Here is a 20,143-nt window from a genome sequence, read left to right on the forward strand (position 1 = left end):
TAATGTGTCAGATGTTAATATAAAATACTAGAAATTCTTAATTTTAGACAAAAATCTTATATGAGTAACGTCTATGTCTAGAAGTGAATATGGTAAAAAAAATGTTGGAAAACAAAAAGAAAATTATGTTTACAAAAATAGTTGGCTAATAAAAGTTAAGTATCATTGGTTTAGGGTTATATCTTTAATCTAGTTATTCAACTAGGTCTTTTTGTGTTTTGTAGAAAAAACCAAGTTAAGTTAATACTTAATTAGTTATGATGTAATATCAAAACACAATAAAAAAATAGTTGAATTATCAACAAATACTTATAAAATTGAAAATTTTAGTTACTATAAGTTAATGTTTACTATATCCATACGGAAGAAAAAGATAATCTTCATGAATGGAAGTTATCTTCCGCTTTTAATGCTCCTTGGTATTTTGTTTTACTAAAAAAACATTGCAAGTTTAGCAATTTTACCTCTTATAGATGTTGTCTTTCACTTGAGCTTCGTTAGTCAATTGCATATAAAGTAAAATGGGTCCAATAAATGTTCAATAGGCACTCGTTGAGATGGAGTTTATGTATTAATTTTTGGAATGACAAAGTTAAATTATAAAATTACATGATGGAACACGAAGTAATAATTGTGAGTCTACACATTTACATAGTATATTGTATGATTTAGTTGTAATAATAAATGTTCACTGACTACCTATCGGAGAAACCCTTATATCACTTCACAATGAAAGCCATTAATAGCCAATTAATATTAGAAAATTGTAAAAATATGAGTTAATCCACTTTTTATCAACAAACTATTAGATTTTTCATGGCTACAACAAAAGAATCAAATAAGTAAATTTAGTTACTATTTGGACATTTAATAACCAATTAAACGTAGGGGACTAGTTGTTTATATGAAAATCTTTCATAAACTATTTTTGTTTTCAAGGGGGACTAGTTGTTATAAACACAGTAGGAGTTCATTGAGTTATATTGCCATATAGATGTAAATTTTAGAGGTTAAAAAGTTTATTAGGCCACTTATTTCTAGTATGTATTATTGATGATATTTAGTGTACATGTGTAGGAAAAGAAAATTAAAAAAATGAGTAAATCTTATATACACTAACGTATATATATTATCACGGTTAAATATACGGCACATATATAAAATTTGAGTTTCAAATTCAAATTCGAATTATGTGTCATACATCTAATAATAAAAGTGTATACACTGTGAGTATATAGAAGATTAATCAAAAGAATATATAATAAGAGTACGATTTAAATATTTTTTTTTAAAGCACTGTTCTGTGCCTGTGGTCGTTGGGCTATTTCGACTGGAGCGGATGCCCGATGAACCAAGCAATGCGCTTGGGGTTGGGGCGCTCGTGTTAAACAAAGCGAGATGGAGAGCGTGGAACGGACTGTTGGGTAAAAACTAGAGAAGCCAACTGGAGCAGAGGATAGATTGATAGCTAGATTCGTAGATTAACGTATCATCATGCTTGACATCATTCGCACCATAGGAATAATTTAGAATTACCACTATTAAAATTTCAAAAAAAAAAATTACCCAATAAAGAAGCTGGAGGCGGAGAGGTCGTGTCAGAACCAAATACACATAAAAGGACATCGTCGGAAAAAAAAGAAATAAATAAATAAAGTGGAGCCCAGTGACTTTAAGGGTTATTAAGGGAAAATCAAGGTAGAGAAAAAAACTGGCCACGTCACAACGCACCAGACAAAATTCCAAACAGTTCCCTCAACTCAACTCCATTGCGTCCATTCACCATCTGATCTCTGATCTACTACTATATATTTCGGGATAATTTCATAAACCTCCCCTAAGATTTCTTATTATTTCACTGATTTTTCATTAAGTTTTAAAAATTACATGAATATCTTTTGAAATTTATTATTTTATGACATTTAGATTCAATAAACAATTAAAAAGTGATATTAAAAGAGATAAAATAATACAATTTCACTATTGCCCCTTATCCATTACATTATTTATTTAATTTAATACCAACCTACACATTAAAGAAAAACACTGAAATTTACTATTTATTATCAGAGATCAAATCACACGAGGTACCAAAAAATAGTTTATCATTCTATTTATTTCACTTAATGAAAGATCTAAATTACTCGTTTCAATTACAGACCTATTGTCAAACATAATCAACAACAAATAATCAAAAAAATCTGCAACCAAAACATTACATAGAGTGAACTTTAATACCATAAAAATCTCAACGACTAATCTTAATATGTTGGTAAAGATATTTATGATGTTAAAGTTCACTTTCTGTTACAAATTTTTTTGATTATTTGTTGCTGGTTATGCTTAATAATGGGTATATAACTGAAAAGAATAATTTAAATTTTGCATTAATTGAAGAATATAAAATGATATACTATTTTTTTGATATTATATATGATTTGATTTCTAATGATAAACAACAAATTTTAGTAATTTTCTTTAATGAGTGAGTTAGTATTAAATTAACTAAATAATTTAGTAGATGAGGGATAATAGTGAAATTATGCTATTTTCTCTCTCATAATATCACTTTTTAATTGTTGGTTGAATTTTAATATTATAAGATAATTAATCTCAAAGAGATTAGTACAATTTTTTATATCTAGAGGGATCGGTGAAATAGTTAGAAAATTCAAGGAAGGTTTATGAAATTATCTCATATATTTCAACCCTTTTTTTTTTTTCTTGAGTTAGAGTTGTTTTTTGTTTTTCTCGACAAATTTTTTATATTCCAAATGCTATCATCAATATTTTCCGGTAGGATGTTCCTAAGACAAACCTTCCAATAATGGAAGTGTGACGAGGGTGTGGTTCAAGTGGTGGTTTACTAGCCACTGGCCATTTGGTCCAGTGGTCATCACCATTAAAGGTGATGCTGGAGGTCAGGGGTTCAATCCCTGCCTCCCACATATTTGCCACATTTTGTGGCGGTCTTTATTGACCTTCATCGATGGAGTCTGTACTCACATCGAACCCCCTTCCCTTCCCCTTAGACTAGGCTATATTAGGTTGTAGGACATCTATCGTTGCGATAAAAAAAAATAAGTGGTGGTTTACTACATGTGGAAACAGTCCTGAAAAGTGGGCCATTATACCTCACACTCCCCACCGATTATAAATTCATTCAAAGTCCAGGCCCGCCTTTCTCTAACTTGCGTTCAATTCGCTCGTTGACAGTAATTATGTTCCATGTACCGATACGATGTTCTCTCGCCTTTTAGTCAAGAAGGTTACATTTTGTATTTACTGCCAGCCACCCTTTGTGGGTATGGGTGCCTTATTCACAGATAGTTGCGTACGATGTTATACACGTGGTACCCTAGTTTCAAACCTCAGGTAGCTAGGCACAGTGGCACCCTTAATTTATTACCATCTAATTTTGCCCATCTGTCATGCTTTAGTAGTCTAATACAATCCCTTCACGACAAAACTGATCAGTTGATCGTAGTTCAACATTCAGGTGTTAAAAGTTCCAGAATCAATTCTATCAACAAGTAACTGCACCAAGCTGAGAAAAAAATGGTTGATTATGATGAGCACTAGGTTGTATTGGTACGTACATAACAACAGGATTAATAGTTTTACCGTCAATGCAAAAATAACAACAAAATTAGATGTGTTAATCACAACACAATTATGTTAATCCACTCAAATTCATCATTAATTTTGAATGAGTTTAAATGGGTACCAAATTAAACCCATTTAATTGATGAATAGTTGGCTGACTCGAACAACATATTTATACTCAATTAAAAATAATTATACATTTAAACTCAATTTTTAGCGGGTATTAAGCAAATAAATTTAAATTTCTTAACAATCTAATAACAATAAAGTATCGTTATTTCTTGTTAAATAACATGCAAAAAAAAAAGTAGAATTTTAAGTGAGTCATAAATGGCAACGTATCCATACCCATTTAAATAAATTGGTATAAATGAATACTAATTTATGCTCATTTATTTAAATGAGTATAAATCAGTTGATCCAATTATGACCCATCCAAACCTATCAAACTCACTCATTTTGATACCCCTAAACAGAGTTAAGAATAAAATGCATAAGAATTAAGAACCTTGAGATACACCCATTTCTTGAATAAAAAAAAAAATCCTATTTTGGGCACAAATCTTGCCGTACCAAGTTTGCATGCATTTTGCTGTACCTCCATGTGCCCCTTACATGATGCCTTTACTTTTTTTTTTTTAATGGGTACCTAAAAGTTTTCTTTTTAAACGAAAAAAATTCCATAGCGATGGAAACGTGCTTGAAGTCAACAATTATTAGCAGCAAGCGTGGTTAGGTTACTTGATTTTTAGGAGATAAAGAACTTTATGTGTCAAACAACCACCATCCATGACAAATATAAAAAGGCCAAGAAAGAACGGTTAAATGCCACTCATAAAATTGACAACTCAAGACAACAGTAACCGAAAATTGGACGTAAGATTACACTAATATACCAACAAATAAATATGTAATGACATTTGGCACACAGATTTAGCGGAATATGCTGAATAAAATGCCTTTTTTTTAAGCACCTATACTTGATTTAGGTATGTTGGGCAAAAACCAAAACACAAGAAGTAAAATGTATCTCTTTGGATTGTAAATTATTTGAGATAATTTTGTGAAAAAATATTTTAGCACTTTTTTGATATGATGTATGTGAGATAAAAAAGGTGATTAAAAAATGTGTTGATGATACAAGCAACTCAGTATGCGTAAATAAAGCAAAATAGAAATGAAATTATGTAAAAGGTTATTCTAAACCGCTCAAGTACCAACTTCGACATATGAAAGTCACATTATTCTCAGTATTGTTTCTTTTGATCGGTACACAAATAGATTTAGTTTTTATTAATATTATTGTTGACTTCCGAAATGAAAGCCACATTTTTTTTAACCTATGAATGTAAAATGTGAAAAAAAACAGCCAATTAATTATTAAAACTGTAAAGTAGTTAAAGGTATTGGATGGGATGGCGTAAAAAAGTGGTTGGGTACAGGCACAGGCGGTTTTGTTTTTTTGCAGACAAATTACGTCTAATATATGCAAACACCTTACTGGCTGAATACTTGATAAAGCATGTCTGATTTGTTATCGTTGGAATGTGACTTGGAAAGGTATGCCTAATTTGTGAATGAGGAGATTTAGGCAAACTCCGCGCGATTAGCTTTCATTTGCAGTTGCTATAAATGGGAACTGCAATTTCACTTTGGATTCTTCATCCTCTTTATCAATAATAATAATAATAATATAAGCAGCCGGCCGGTAAAATCTTCCTTGGGAATCCTTTTACATCTTTCATCCTGCTACTATTTCACACTCTACCGTACTACGATTGCACCGCTCCCTTTTCAATTCCTGGAATCATTTTATACTCTACTTACCTCCCTATATAGTTTCATGGCAAAGCTACTACGAGTATTTCGTATCTTTCCTCGTCCTGCTAGTAAATAATAGTACGTGGTATCTATATGTCAAACGCCTTGCCCTGCCATTCGCTGGCGGTCGTGGCGTTGATCCGTTGACTTCCAGTCGCTGGTTTTGCTTATGGTACATACTACTCCACCCTGGTACTGCCACCGAAAACAACTACAATAGTAGTATTATTTATTTATTTATTTTTTGTGCGGAGGAGAAACGGACCACGACTCCTTCGGACCAAATTACATTAAAAATATAATTGATGGGATTGTTCCCGAAGATAGAAGTGGGCCCACAACCCAAATGCTTGATTCTAAACTGCTACTGCGACTGGTTCTATATATTTGGTTATTTTATAATCATCATGTTTCAACGAAAATCCAAAAGAAAAAGAAGAATCTTAAATAGACATACGAATACGAGGCATGAAATGTATATTGATATTTATTTTGTGCATGTAATTTTATGAATATAAATACAAATACGAATATGCTCTGCGATTTTACATTAGGAGGACTATTATTTTGATGGTACCATAATATGTGTGTATGTGGCAGGACCACCCAATTTGCAGGCATCTAGTCTAGATAATGGCTGGTGGACCGAGAGAGATACGACATAGAAGCCACCAGCCTGATTTTTCTGATGTTTCCATCGTCCCCGAGAATAATGCAATTGCTACGTGAGCCGCGTTACACGAAACTTGATTGACTTCCAGGATTATTAACAGGGTTGTGAGGCTTCATTCCTATGCGATCATATGTAAATTAGGATTTACATTGGTTATGACAAGGAAAAATTATTCTAAACGTTTGCTCATATTTTATTAAATATTTTTTTATTTTTAAAATATTAATTTTACGTTACTTACAAATTCATATTATCAAAATTTGATTTCAATCTAAAATTTAACTATTTTTTAACATGAAATCACTATGTGACCCACGTGTACTCATTTTTTATGTCCAAAAAATATTAAATGTCATTTTTTTGGTGGAAAAAAAATCAATTCCACTTTCTTAGGAAAGAAAATGATTCGAGTCAGATCTTACTTTTTTAAAAACAAAAATAAATACAGATTATGTTATTTGTTTAACTACAAATAGGATTTAACTTTTTTGCTTCAAAAAAAAATTTACCATACATGAGTCACGTGGTGGATTTAGAGTAAAAAATAATCTAAAATCTAGCATTGTTTGAATTGCATTTTTCTGGATTTTTTTTTGTAGAAAAATTATTGTAGCGATTTAATATATGTGAGATAAAAATGTGATTGGAAAATTGTCCACGAAAGACGTAGGAATTTTTCTTTGAAAACTTGCAATCCAAACACACCATAAGTTGGAATCAAATTTTATGAACTTGATTTTGTAACAGATGTAAAAGTTATCATTTTAAAAGTGAGCGATGAAATGTGAAAATTTGTTGGGAGCGATTTTCCCCTTTATAAACTTTAAACACATGGAGTTGAAGAGACATGAGACAAGTGATTAGGGGCGGCTTTTTAAGTGGTAAATATTATTCAACATCCAACCCTTCCCCACCCTCCCCTCTCCAAACCCAAAAAAAAAAAAACAACCAGTGCAATGGGTGCTTACTGGTTATGGAATGTACCTTAGACGAGGAAGCATCAACACACTAGTACCATCTGCTGGGAAGCAAATGCCTTTGAATTCATTCCGTCCGTAACCTTGTTCGTTCTAGGTTTTATTATCGAGTTCAAACTTTACTTTTGTCGACAATCAGGAATCAACAAGGACGTCTAGATAAGAACACCGGAAAAACATATACTACTAGTTAAAATCAGGTGGCGAAGAAGTGCATGCACTTTTCACTTTGTACCAAGGCAACATGCACCTTAATTTCAGACAAGCAGCCACGTCAGCCAACTGTTTCAATTATTTAAATTAGTCGACAAGGTTCTCTTTTCATTTCATTTCTTTTCCGGTGAAGAGTTTGGTGCAGCTACATGTTACTGCTACGTACTTCTACGCGCGTAGTTTTTTCTTTTTTGTGATCTCCGTTGAATTTTTCTATACTACTGTACCGCAGACCTGACAACGTTAAAATTAGGGATAACTTCAGAAACCTTCCCCAGGTTTCTTATTAATATCACTCAGCTCCCATAAATTTTTTAAAATCTCACTTATCTCCCTTAAATTGACATTTTGTAATATTTTAACCCATTTGGAGGAAATACAAGAAAGATAAAACTTTTGTTCCAATACTACCCTTATATTATCATAATTATGAAATTTATAACAACAATAAAGAATAAAATGAGGTTAAACTTTTATAAGGTGTAAATTTCTTGACGTAAACTATTTATTTTACTTGTATTAGAACAAAAGAGGAATTTACACCTTAAAAAATTCACACATATGAAGAGATTATTTTAGTTTTCAATACAACTTAAACTATACCATGAATTAAAATATATTTTCTCAAAACATATATTGACTTTCTTAATTATAACTGTGTATGAAATTCTTTAAGGCGTTAATTATTGTCTAAAATCTTCCTTAGTGGTCGATCTTGATTATCTACTTGTCAACCTTTGATAGGTCTGCGGTTATCTCCTAACAACGTGACTAAAATCCTCCTTGTCAACTTTATTATCCCCGCACGACCCTTTTAGCTTTGTCTTTGTTTATGCCTTACTGACACCAAGATTCACAGGAAATTTAAGAAACAAGGAAGAGCACTTGTGATTAGTGGTAATTCTGGTGAGGTCAATAATAATAATTAGTTGTTACCTGAAATATTTCAACATTATTATGCCTTTTCGAAATTGATGAATAGGATGTTAAAAAAAAAGAAGATATAGTAAAAGGAGGATGGGGAAAATTCATGGTGGAGTCGTACGTTACACGGACTAATAATTAAATAGTGTTGGCATGTAAGTCAGATCTAAATGCTTCTTCATCCGGTGCCCAAACAGTGGTCCCTTAAAAAATTTAGCCGCACAAAATGGTCCCGAAACATCAAACCCAAAGCTTTCCTCTCTCGTATTCTAATCCTGCAACTTGATGAAAAAAATGATACGTTGCTTGTTTATTTTCGCAAAGCACGGACGCAAATGTTATGAATTTGTATCTTTGGAAAAAGGTTTCCTGCAAGCCCAGTAACCAGAGAGATAACAACATGAGTTCGCAAATGGAAAGTGGCAGAGATGTAAAGGTAAATGTTGCTTGTTTTCTATCCATTTCTTCGCAACACCCATTATTGTTTTGTCAATTTTTCACGAGTAAAAGAGGCAAAGTGTTGAGGCCGAGGTTGGGGGACCAGACACCACCCCCACGCCAATGCGTCGAGAATGAGCATTTACGAAGCTTTGATGATGATAATGACGGTCATCTCTGCCTCTGACGGAAAAACGCCACGACTTTGTTGAAGTTTAGGGCGATTTTCACATGCTCCTGCATTCAATTCAATTTCTTGCGATGGGTTCCAAACTTTTTTGGTTGCCATATAGGCTGTGCCTGTGTGGCTGTAATTAATGATTGGAAGGTTATACTTCGATTAATAAAGACGAGGAAGTCAGATGGTTGCTGAAACAGGAGGCCGGGCATTGGTGGCTCTTTGGGCTCCAAAGACGGAGATGTATCGATCGGGAGGGGGCAGCTTCAATTCTCCTTGTAATTCTGGACAGCTATATATGTTTGTTCCTGCTAAAACCTTTCACCTAAAAACGTGCTGCTATATTTTTCTATCTAATGCTTGTAGAACACAATCACACATATGAATATTACAAACTCAGCATCTGAGTGTCGGTTTATTCTTCGTATCCATTAATTAACGGTGCTTGTCTTCAAACGGATGATCAACAAAAGCTATCTGACACTTGTATATTTGACTTAAAAAGTGATTCGTCTCATGTTTTAACTGTTAAAGTCTGAGGACAGATTTGCATCAAGCCGAACGCAATGAATTTCAAGTGTTTTTGGGTTATAGAATAGGGAGGAATACAGAGCATTTCTTTTGAGATCAAATTTTTTATCCCGTGCAGAGGTGAAAGAGTAACTTGTGAAATGGGATGCAAGCTTTATGATGATTGGGAAACAAGCCACAGGTCGTGAAGAGCAAATAAGCTGCCTTTTTACCCATGATTTTGCGACCAGCTGTAGAATTTCGTCTCTTTCTTCTGTACCATTTTTGTGCACTATATATATATATCTGGTTGACAAAAACGGCCGCTAGCTGCTATATTTAGAATCTGCGCGATGAAAAGCAAATGACTCTTGAACTAAAGTGTTGTCTAACCAATCAGTAGCACAAAAATGTAAATAAATCTGAAAATATTAGCTAGGTAAATTATCAACCAGGAATGACTGATGATATTCCAAACTCGTGAGCTTGTAATTTTAGCCCTCAGCCAGAAGTGATGGCTGCGGCGATGAACTGGTCAAAATTATATGCATATCAATTGAGAGGGAAGCAACGCAATAACTGCATATCATTGTACTAAACATGTATTTTCGGACCGTGGTATAAGTTTTTGCCCCCGACTTCTTCTCTATTAGTGATCGGAAGAAAAATTTTTTATCCGAACCTCTTTATCTAAGTACTAAACAGAAGTTTTCTTAACATGACTCGGTGAAATTAAATCAGTCTGAAAGTAAAGTGCACAGCCTTCTTTGGTTTTCCATTTCTACGTAGGAGAAATAGCAATGCTACATGAAAATATCGTTCGAGAAGCTCGGAAAAGTAATTTATCATCCAGCCATAGCCAGCCTGGTCTCCTTAGAAGGGCCAACGTTGGGTTTTTCACTTCCGAAGAACAGAATGGTCCGAGTTCAATGAAATGCACACAAACAGAAGGTTTTGGCCCAAAACAAATGAGAAAAGAAATACTCAATGTGGCCCGCCCGAATTGTTAAAAGCTAGAGGGAATACGTACTCATTTTGATTCGCAACGTTTGGATAAAGCAGCATGACCGGGCTATTTAGCACCATGTGTGGGCAGAGCATCATCTGAAATGATATGTTTTGTTCCATAGAGCTGGGCCCAACAATCCAATTTTGTTATTCGACGAAAGGAGCCCAACCCAAACTCCAAGTGTTCTGTGCATACGCGATGACCAGCCAGCTATTTTGAGGCGTGATCAAAATTTCCACTTCTTGGGGGCATGGATAAGTGCTGCTTTGACAGCTACTTGCCTTCCTAAAATGTAAACACACAAATCACGTCTTTTTTTTCTTTTTTTTGTTTGTTTGATAAGGAAAAATTTAGGTGAATTCGATTACAAATAATCTAATACATAGATATTAGCAGCTGTTTTCAAGGTTCCTTTATTGTTGAAATAGTTGATGGAATAATTTATTTAGATGAATTACTTCGGACTGCATGATCACAAAACTCAGCAGTAGAGCCGGTAGCGTAAAGTGTAAATCAATGGTAAGTTCCTACTATTAGAAAAGAAAAGGAAGCTACAATAGAATAGTTCCTACTATTAAAATATGCTTTAGTGTTAGATTTTTTAAAATATAAGATTAGGGGAAGGTAATAATGATTAGTATGGAGCAAAAAAAAAAAAGTTTAGTATATGTATACACATAACATGTCAAATGGAATTTAGGTATATTAATAAACGCATATCAAGCACCTTTAATAAAACTCATAAAAAATAAATATCCGAAAAAGAAGAGAATTTCTAAAACTGGAAAAGAAAATAAAGGAAAGAGTTTTCTTTTTCTTTTTTTTTCCTCTCTTTTTTGGCGTGACGAATGAGAGAAGAGAGAGAGAAGGAGCAAGGAGTAATCTTAATAATTAATTTGGGGGAGTGGTTTTTCACTTTTCTTTTTGCTATCATATCATCGCATGTGGGCTGTCGCTTGGATACCGCTTGTGGTGGTGGTGGCGCAAAAGTAACCAACTCACCTTTGCTCCCTCAGAATCTCGGCCACCGTCTGCCGTCATCCCTCCACCGCCACCTGCTTCAACGAAGATAGCAGCAGCATAAAATCTTCTGAAGATGAGCTCAATTTCTCCTTTGGATCTCTTACCACTCTCTTCTCCCTTGCGCACCAGCATCGCCATCAACAACTCCCCCGCCTTCCATCGCCAGCTGCCGTCCCTATTGTTACCTCAGGCCGGCCCTAAACCCTCCAGAACCTACCTCAGTTCAGTCCATCAGTTAGGCTCCTCCCACAAGCCCTTCACTGTTGCAGCCGGCAGCACCTTGACCGCCAATTCCGTACCGGTATGACCAACCATCCACTTGGCCTTTTATTTTTGGATTTATTATTGTTGTTATTTTTTGTGGCTTTCCCAGTAAGAATGATTGTCAGGCCGTTTCTTGTTTGCAATTGTGATGGTTAAGTTGATTTTATTCCACCAAAAGAAAAAAAAGATTTTGTTTTCTTGATAAGCAGATCAATTGATTAGAAAAAGCTGTAAATTTGATTTTTGAACACGTGTTGGAACCGAATATTTTGTTGAATTTCTAGTTCGTGTTGGGAGACTGAGTTTATTTACGCATTTTAGCACTTGTTTACCTGTACATTCTTTAAATTTGAGTTCTATTTTCGAGATATCCCCTGCCTGTTTGCAGGCAAGAAATGGTATATATACTGTTGGTGATTTCATGACTAGAAAAGAGGAGCTACAGGTGGTAAAGCCAACAACAACTGTTGACGAAGGTATTCTAGAGTGCAGCTCAAATTCTTACACGAAAATATTACTTCTGCATTTACAACTATTCCTTACACATTGTTTTCGTCCAACAGCCTTGGAAGCTCTTGTGAAATACAGGATAACTGGTTTTCCCGTCATTGATAATGACTGGAAACTGGTACGTCTCTCTCTTATTAGTTTATAAATGTTGTTTTCCATCTCCCTGGTAGCAAATAGGTCATTAGAAATGCTACCAAAATTGCCACACACTCGAGCTTGGGATTTCGACTGATTTCTCCTTAATTTACCTCTGCATCACCTAGGCTGACGTGATTTCTTCGATAACTTTGAAACTAATTCTAAATTCGTGGCATTTTATGCCTTGATTTGCTACTTTACTAAAATCATCAAACTTCATCAGCTAATGTGTTGTAATTGGTTTGGGGCCCTTCTATTTAAGTAGTTCAAGGTCTGGATATTATTAGGCAAAGGTTGCTGCTTTTTTGTAGCATTAAGAAGTTCTTTATTGCTGCAGGTTGGCCTTGTTTCAGATTATGATTTGTTAGCTTTGGATTCTATATCAGGTAGAAATTCAAAAATTTCAAGTTACATTAAATACACCTCCTCTTCTGACTGTTGCTCTTGAATCTTTTGCGGGTGTTTCTACCTTGTCCCGTAGGCCTTAGATATTATGAACCTTTCTGCTCATCATAGTGGAGTTTGCAATCATGTGCTAATATGGCCCATTTCCCTGTTGATGTGGTCTTCCTACTTTATTTTTAATTGCAATCCTTCAGTTGACATTTTGTCTGGGGCAAGCAAAGAAGCAAACTGAGATGGAGAAGATATAATTGATCTATTATTGGGGATAGCTTAGGATCCATCTTACTAAATGAGTCATCTGTTTTTCCGATAACTAGTATTGAAATATGAAGTTTTATATCACATTTCATTTCGTAGAGGCTACTTGCAACAAAGCTTACTGATTATTTATGTAACTCCTCCTGGCACGGTTCATTTTGTCAAGTTTAAAACTGTTACCCTTTATCCTTGCGTATATTTCATTCTCCAATCATATTAGTAAATACCTCACATGATATAAGAAGTTCCGATATTTTGATCAGGTACTGCAAAAAGTGATGCAGACATATTTCCAGAAGTTGACAGCACATGGAAAGTACGTAAGAGATCATTATTTTCTTTTAATGACGTCTGTCACTGCAACAAATGTGCATTTTACTATGCCTCTTTTCTTGATTTTTCTCATTTTAATTAAATAAGCCAAAAAATGCAAGAGTCAGTAGAGTATCCTTTGTCCTTTTATTCCTGTACTCTACTCTTTTAGAAGTTTTAGTTTCTCTAGATTGTCTCTGTATATGTTTCTGAAGGTGGAATTACTAGCATTCCTCCTAAATGTAATTTTTTATTTTTAATAATAATCTCAGGCTTCCACTTACGGATCGGTACCTTGACTTGTCAGACCTTTATTTCACAACTTCAAAGCATTTCCTGTGGTCAGGTGTACATATCTTGCTTGTTGCACAGTCTCTGTTCTTTCACTCTTTCTCGACTGTTGTTCCCATGGTCAGGAGTGCAGTTAGCCAAGGATCCTGTGCCAGTACTTTTGCTTGTCCCTTGTGAATGTTTTTGTTTCATCTTGGTGATATGTTATCCCAATCGAAAAGAATAGGAGAATTCTGATGCCTTGTATGTAATTCAATAATTCATTTAGAAAAGCATGTGAAAACATGGAGAGTGCAGATTGTAGATTTATATGATTAACGTAGTAGAGGGGATGCCTAATCCAATCCAAACCATAAAGGAGCATAATTCTTGAAATAATAGAACTCGGTGAATCCACTTTCACAGTTAAACATTTCTGTTTTCTGGTCAGTCTCTCTCTCTCTGGCACGCATGCGTGCAGAACTCATGAATGTGTTGACTGGCCGCACTGGTGTTTCGATTTAACATGTTCTGACATCTCTGATCCTGAAAATTTGTCACAGACATTTAATGAGATACAGAAGTTACTTAGCAAAACCAATGGTCAAGTAGTAGGTGATCTAATGACACCAGCTCCGCTGGTGGTTCGTGAAACTACCAATCTGGAGGATGCTGCAAGGTTCTTTACTTGATTTAAGCTAGCTTCTCTGACTGCAGTATTTTTGTGTCTTGTAAAGTGGCAAGGCTAATATATTTAGCCCTTTTGTTGCTATTTTTCAACTTCAGGTTGTTACTCGAGACAAAATACCGACGACTTCCGGTTGTGGATGCTGATGGTAGGCTGGTAAGAGCCAGTTACTCTATCCTTTGATTGTGTGTTTCTTCCAAGGTTTTCATAATTCTAAAATTGTTTCCCTTGTTAAGGTTGGAATTATCACAAGAGGTAATGTTGTAAGGGCTGCCCTTCAAATAAAACGAGAAATGGAGAACAAGGCGTGACCTTGGATGGTATTCACTTGGGGAAGTACCATGAAGCTTAGGCGGGAATGTCGTCGCGTATCTCCAAGAGCCTCACTGATTCCAACTGCCTGCAATATTATAGTACATTTCAATGAAATTTGTCAAAGTTTTTGCTGTCGGATTAGAAGAGAAAATATGGAAACGTTACACAGAAATTCCAGGATGAGGATGATTGAGTGTTGGACTAAGAAAGAATTGGGCCTTAGATGGGTTATAGGAATTCTTCGCAGTCTCAGCTGAGATTGTCGGCTGGGTGATTATAAGAGCATTGAGTATATAAAATGTCTTAGAATTGAACTCTCCCCTTCTGTATTGGGGTGGGAGGGTTTATGCAGAGGGATACATGTTTACTATTTTCATTTTGTGTCGTGGAAATATAACGCTGAACATCTACCCGATGGATCTTTAAAACTCGGATTATCTTACTTGCTCTTGTACGACTGAACCTCATGAATATCAAGGATGGAGCTTCACGGATTACATCCCAAATTCATTAACCATATGAAGAACACCTTTTCCACTGCTATGAAGCTGCAGGGCCATAGGCCATTCATCTGTTTAATGAATGGTGATGAAGGGAAGGGGAAGTGGTTAATTAATGGTGATGCACATGCTCTATGCATTGATTTGTTTAGCCAATTAAAGAAAGCCTATCTTACCTGCAGAACGCGTTATTCGATTAACAAGGACAGTAATAATGCCTTTACGGAGCCCAAAGTGGAGCGCCATCCAGCCCTAGAACTCGGGTAACCCATCCCATGCATGCCTGCCTTTCATCATTATACTCCATGCAAGATACACGGACGCAAGTGTCATTTGTAGAGTTGTAAACGAGCCGAATCGAACCGCGTATCTCATGTTTGAGCTCTGTTCGTTAAGCGATTCGAACAACGTTCGTGTTCGTTCGTTAATTTTCGAACTCCAAACCTGTGTTCGTGTTCGGCTCGTTAAGCAAAATTCATGTTCGAGTTCGTGTTCGGCTCATTTAACATAAACGAGCCGTTCGCGAATATGCTCGAAATGCTCGAATCCAAATTATTTAAGCCTTAAATATGTCATACAAATCATTAATCATTCTCTAAAATAATTAAAGCACTAAGTGACTAAATTCTATTATTCATTAACTATATAACTAACATTAACATAAAAGCAACAAATAAAACAAAGCAATTTGCCCTCCAAATATAAAAGTCCAGCCATAAAATTAACCCTAAAATTTGTCAAATGATAATTATGTCCATGTTCGCGAACGTTCGTTAAAACTCGCGAACATGCTCGTATTCGCTCGATTATTAATCGAACAAAAAAATTCGTTCGAACTCGATTCGTTTAAGATTTCGAACGAGCCTTTCACAAACATGAACGAGTCGAAACGAATCGAGCTACCGAACAGCTCTAGTCATTTGCAACTCCAAAATATCAAATACATGCTTGTATCACTTTCATATCGTCAATCTGCCAGTTGGAGCGCGCGTGAAGTGCATAGATATCAAATTTGGAGGGCGTCGTTGTTTTGCTTATTGAGTAATCTTCCTGTCCGAGTTGTTTGGTCATTATAGCATCGAAAATAAGATAGGCGGTACAAAATCATGACCCATGGGAGATGGGAAAAATTTTGAAAAGAAGACGAGAGGGTGAAAAAAAATAATAAAATCAACCAAGATTTTCCATACCGCGATGCAGCCCAAGTAGTGGACCCAACGTAGCTCGACCAAACTATTGTATTGGTTAGGGGCAGTGGCAGAGTCAGTATCCAAGAACAGTAGTATAAAAAGATAGAAGAGTGAAGGAAAAACTATGCGGATAATACACAAAAATTATAATTTTGTAATCTTGTAATAAAACAATTTACTCGGAACCTTGTGCCTTGGTTTTGAATTATAAAATGCAAGATAAAATGTATTTGAACCTGTTTCAAATTTGTTAGGGGGCAATCTGAGAGAAAATAGCGATGTTGAAAAATTTAAGAGAATAGAGCAATGTTTAAAAATTTAAGAGGGGGGAGGGCGGAAGTCGGGAATTCTAAAGAAACATTCAAAAATTTTGGTTTATTTTTTTTTTTATAACAATTTTGTAATTTTTCAAGAGTTGAGGGGGGCAATAGCCCATCTTGAACTCAACAACTTAGGGGTGCCAACAAATTGATCAACTCGCGAATAAATCAGTCATAATCTCAAAGTTGAGTTGAACTCCAACTACTCGAGTTCATTGCGTGCGTGTGTATATTATGTAGTATAAATTGTTAAATTACATAAAACTATATTCTAGGACAAATTATACGCCTTACCATTCAAACTCTAGCTTGAGTTTGATGTCAATTTACATCTTGAGTGAGTTTGCACTCTTTTATGTTTATAGGAGCCGATCTTCTTGAACTTCAAAGACCTCAGCACAAGTTCGAGCTTGAATATAATAAGTTCTAGACTTACTAATGGAATAGAACAATAAATTGTTAGATTAGAATTGAGGCCATCACGGTATTATTATTAAAGTCTAAACCGATTAAATAGATTTAAATAATAAATATTTTTTTAAACGATTTGATCGGTCGGTTCTGGTTCTGATTCAAAATTTTTATGAATTTGAACCTAAATCTTTAATCACGATTACGGTTTCAATTTTGGTTCAATTTTCCAAATTCCGATTCAATAAACTGCTGGTCTGATTTCATTTCAGTCCGATTCCAATTCATGCTTGAAGCATGGCCACCCCTACGTTATAACCCATTCTTTTGCGACAAGACAAACGAAGAAAGTACTAATAGTCAAATCGAACTTGAAGGAAAAACCCCACCACTACCCGTAATAAAGCTAGAACAACCCCTATCAGGACTTTTTTGATTTTTGGGTGTTTGTCTAAAATTTTACTGTAACTTACTGTAGAAATTTTTTAAAAAATTTTTAAAGTGTGTTTTTTTTGAATATTTTGAAGTGTATCGTTTAAAATTTTTGAAAATTTTTTTGAAGTTACTGTAGCTAAAGTTTTTAAAAAACTTATATGACAGACAAACTTAACAAAAAACTTGTCTCCTGTCTAACTGCTGCATCTCATCAAAGAAGAAACTATAAACCCTGTTCAACCTTTGACCGTCCTAGTAGCCTTACTTATAGCATATGCCCACAAAGTATGGGAAAATAAATCAACTAGTCTTAGGCGATGCATCACCCGATGGGTACTGCTATAAAACTACTGTATCGCCATCGTTAATATGTACTACTGTGAACAAGTCCAAATGAAATGGGTGTGCCTGCAATTAATTTCTCGAGTCATTAAAAACAACGCAGAAAAATACCTAACTCTGTGGAGTCAAAAAATGGAACCTTATCACTTTTATTAGTTGTTAGCAAACAGCAACCACTTGCACCAAACTCGAGCAAACGTAGGACCATACATGTTCCCTCGACCTCACCGCCCCTCCCCACCCCAAACCAACTTGGATTTACTACTTACTAGCTGCTGCTACAACCCCACAGGCCAGGCCCAAACACCACCACCACCACCAATCCTCAAAAAAAAAAAATGCAAGCAATTGCAAAGCGCACAATTATAAGTATTCTACTACTAGTAGTAGCAGTAGTAGAAAAGCCATAAAGTAATACATACTGATTGATATATTTTTTGATATCATCCACAGGTAAAACTTGGAACAAAGAAAATGTTACTAATCAGGGCAATATATTTACACTAATTCGTTTTTATCAGCTCCAAAACTTGATACTCTGTTATCATATAAAGAGGTAAAAACTTGAAAAAGAAAAAGAGAGATAGAAAAATAGAATTAGGTGCTTCTTTGAGGATTTGAAGCCAGCCATCGAGCGCACGTTACCAAGCGCCCTCGGGAATACAGTGGACATAAATATATACTATGATACTTTTTTTCTTTCTCTCTTTCTTTTTTTTTTTTTTTTTGGCCCCTTTTCCCTGCAGGTAGAGCCCACTCACCAATAGTCAACATCTGGATCCTCGGGCTCGGGCTTCTCATTCAAGTCGGGCTTTTCTTGAAACCAACAGGGCTTCAGCTGAGTCGGTGTTGCATGGTCATGGTGGCGGTGGTGGTGGCTGCGGCCGTGGTCGTGGTGGTCATGGGTGGTGATGGAACTTTGAACAGCATCAACTCTCGAACCCACCTCTATTGCTTTCTTGCGAATAGCAGCAGCGGACAGGTCACCACCATTAGCAGCAGTAGTATCGCCCACCAAGAGCTCCGGGAAGTTGAGCCTCGCCGTCGGCCCGCGCAGATAATACACGGCGGTGTCATAGGCTCTGGCAGCAGCCACGGGCGTGGAATAAGAGCCTAACCATATCCTAGACCTCTTGTTAGGCTCTCTAATCTCCGCCACCCATTTGCCCCACTTCCTCATCCTTATTCCTTTGTATAACCTCTCGCTTTTTTTCTTCCCTGCTCCGGCCCCAATTCCTCCACCTCCCTCCATCTCTTATCCCCCTTTTTTTCTATAATAGGAGTATGGAGGCGGTAATATATATCTATCTATCTATCTATACGTGTGTTGTTTTCTCTCTATAATCTGAATAGACCTATAGCTAGCTCGAAGAAGAGATTATAGAGAGAAAAAGAAAACCCATCAAAAGAAATTAAGATAGATGCGGAGAGTTGAAGGGGAGGGCTGGGATTTTGGCTTCGGTTTTTGATATCGGACCAACCAAAAGGGCAAAAAAAAAAAAAAAAAAAGAAACAAGCAGAACAAGTAGAAAAAATTACAAGTGCCGGATTAGTACTACTACTACTTGGGTACTAAGAAGGTTCATTTGTCATTTGAGTAAAGCTTCCACGTTGGTTTTTTGGTTTTCTTAAAAAGAAGAGAATACACTAATATACTCCCCTGCCGCTATAATATACTAGTGGTAACTAAATGCACCGACACCATCCCCTCTCTCTCTCTTCCCTTCACTTTTTTCTATATCTGTCTACAACAAATTGGGATTTGGGAGTAGCACTAATAATAATAAGTTTAAAGTAGGAGCACTGAAAGGAAGAGGAGGACTACTTGTACTGTATTTTTCTTTACTTTCCACTTTAACTTTTTGAAAAAAGCTTAAACATTACCTCATATGCAAAATAGTTGTGGTTGGCCGCCATGTACACGAACACATATAAGCAAGGGGGCTGTACTCGAGTGCAGGAACAGACGCATTTTTTTCCTCTCATCTGCTGCAATTTGCAATTTGCAATTGGCAATTGGATTGAGTTTTGTTTGGCTCCAAATAAATGGTAGCAGTAATGGGGATGGGCCGTCTTTTTGTTTTTGCGGGCTAATTGTACTGTGTGTTGAAAAGAGCAGCTGTCGTTTGGTACTCCACTGTTGTATTTGTAGCCTCCACTATTGTACAGAGGAGGTTTGATGGAGGGAGAGAAAGTCTCTTTCTTTAAGTAATTCTTATAGGGGCGGGTGGGCGGGGAGGGGAGGGGAAGAAGGGAAAGCGAGATATTGGGGGAGGCGAGATATTGGAACAGCAAGTGAAGTGATAATGATGATTATTAATTAGTGCTATCATCAAACGCTAATTGTCATTGTCATTGCAGACTAGAATTTTTATTTTTTTAAAGAAAAAAAAAAAGAAAAGAAGAAAGATTT

The 20,143-nt window shown here is 35.7% G+C and overlaps 2 protein-coding genes across 2 annotated transcripts; one reads left to right on the forward strand and one right to left on the reverse strand.

The window, feature by feature from the left end:
• Positions 1 to 11,250: 11,250 nt before the first annotated feature.
• On the forward strand, positions 11,251 to 15,029 carry LOC113751753 (CBS domain-containing protein CBSX1, chloroplastic-like). The gene is made up of 8 exons (XM_027295870.1): positions 11,251 to 11,673; positions 12,025 to 12,112; positions 12,200 to 12,264; positions 12,622 to 12,670; positions 13,211 to 13,263; positions 14,093 to 14,208; positions 14,316 to 14,373; positions 14,454 to 15,029. The coding sequence occupies exons 1-8, from the start codon at positions 11,446 to 11,448 to the stop codon at positions 14,526 to 14,528; spliced, it is 732 nt and encodes a 243-aa protein (XP_027151671.1). The 5' UTR covers positions 11,251 to 11,445; the 3' UTR covers positions 14,529 to 15,029.
• Positions 15,030 to 18,473: 3,444 nt separating this feature from the next.
• Positions 18,474 to 19,919, reverse strand: LOC113754488 (ethylene-responsive transcription factor ERF010-like). Its single transcript, XM_027298930.1, is given in 2 exon segments — positions 18,474 to 18,648; positions 18,650 to 19,919. Coding segments are annotated over 2 exon segments (417 nt in total). The 5' UTR covers positions 18,983 to 19,919; the 3' UTR covers positions 18,474 to 18,564.
• Positions 19,920 to 20,143: the final 224 nt, after the last annotated feature.

This window comes from Coffea eugenioides, chromosome 11, assembly GCF_003713205.1.
Source record: "Coffea eugenioides isolate CCC68of chromosome 11, Ceug_1.0, whole genome shotgun sequence".
In the NCBI taxonomy this organism is placed as follows: Eukaryota; Viridiplantae; Streptophyta; class Magnoliopsida; order Gentianales; family Rubiaceae; genus Coffea; species Coffea eugenioides.

Bases quoted from the DNA above. Each gene is read 5' to 3' on its own strand.
- LOC113751753 (XM_027295870.1), top strand. From the start codon at position 11,446: ATGAGCTCAATTTCTCCTTTGGATCTCTTACCACTCTCTTCTCCCTTG. The intron at 11,674-12,024 runs GTATGACCAACC...GCCTGTTTGCAG, and splicing joins TGACCGCCAATTCCGTACCG to GCAAGAAATGGTATATATAC. The intron at 14,209-14,315 runs GTTCTTTACTTG...TTTCAACTTCAG, and splicing joins AATCTGGAGGATGCTGCAAG to GTTGTTACTCGAGACAAAAT.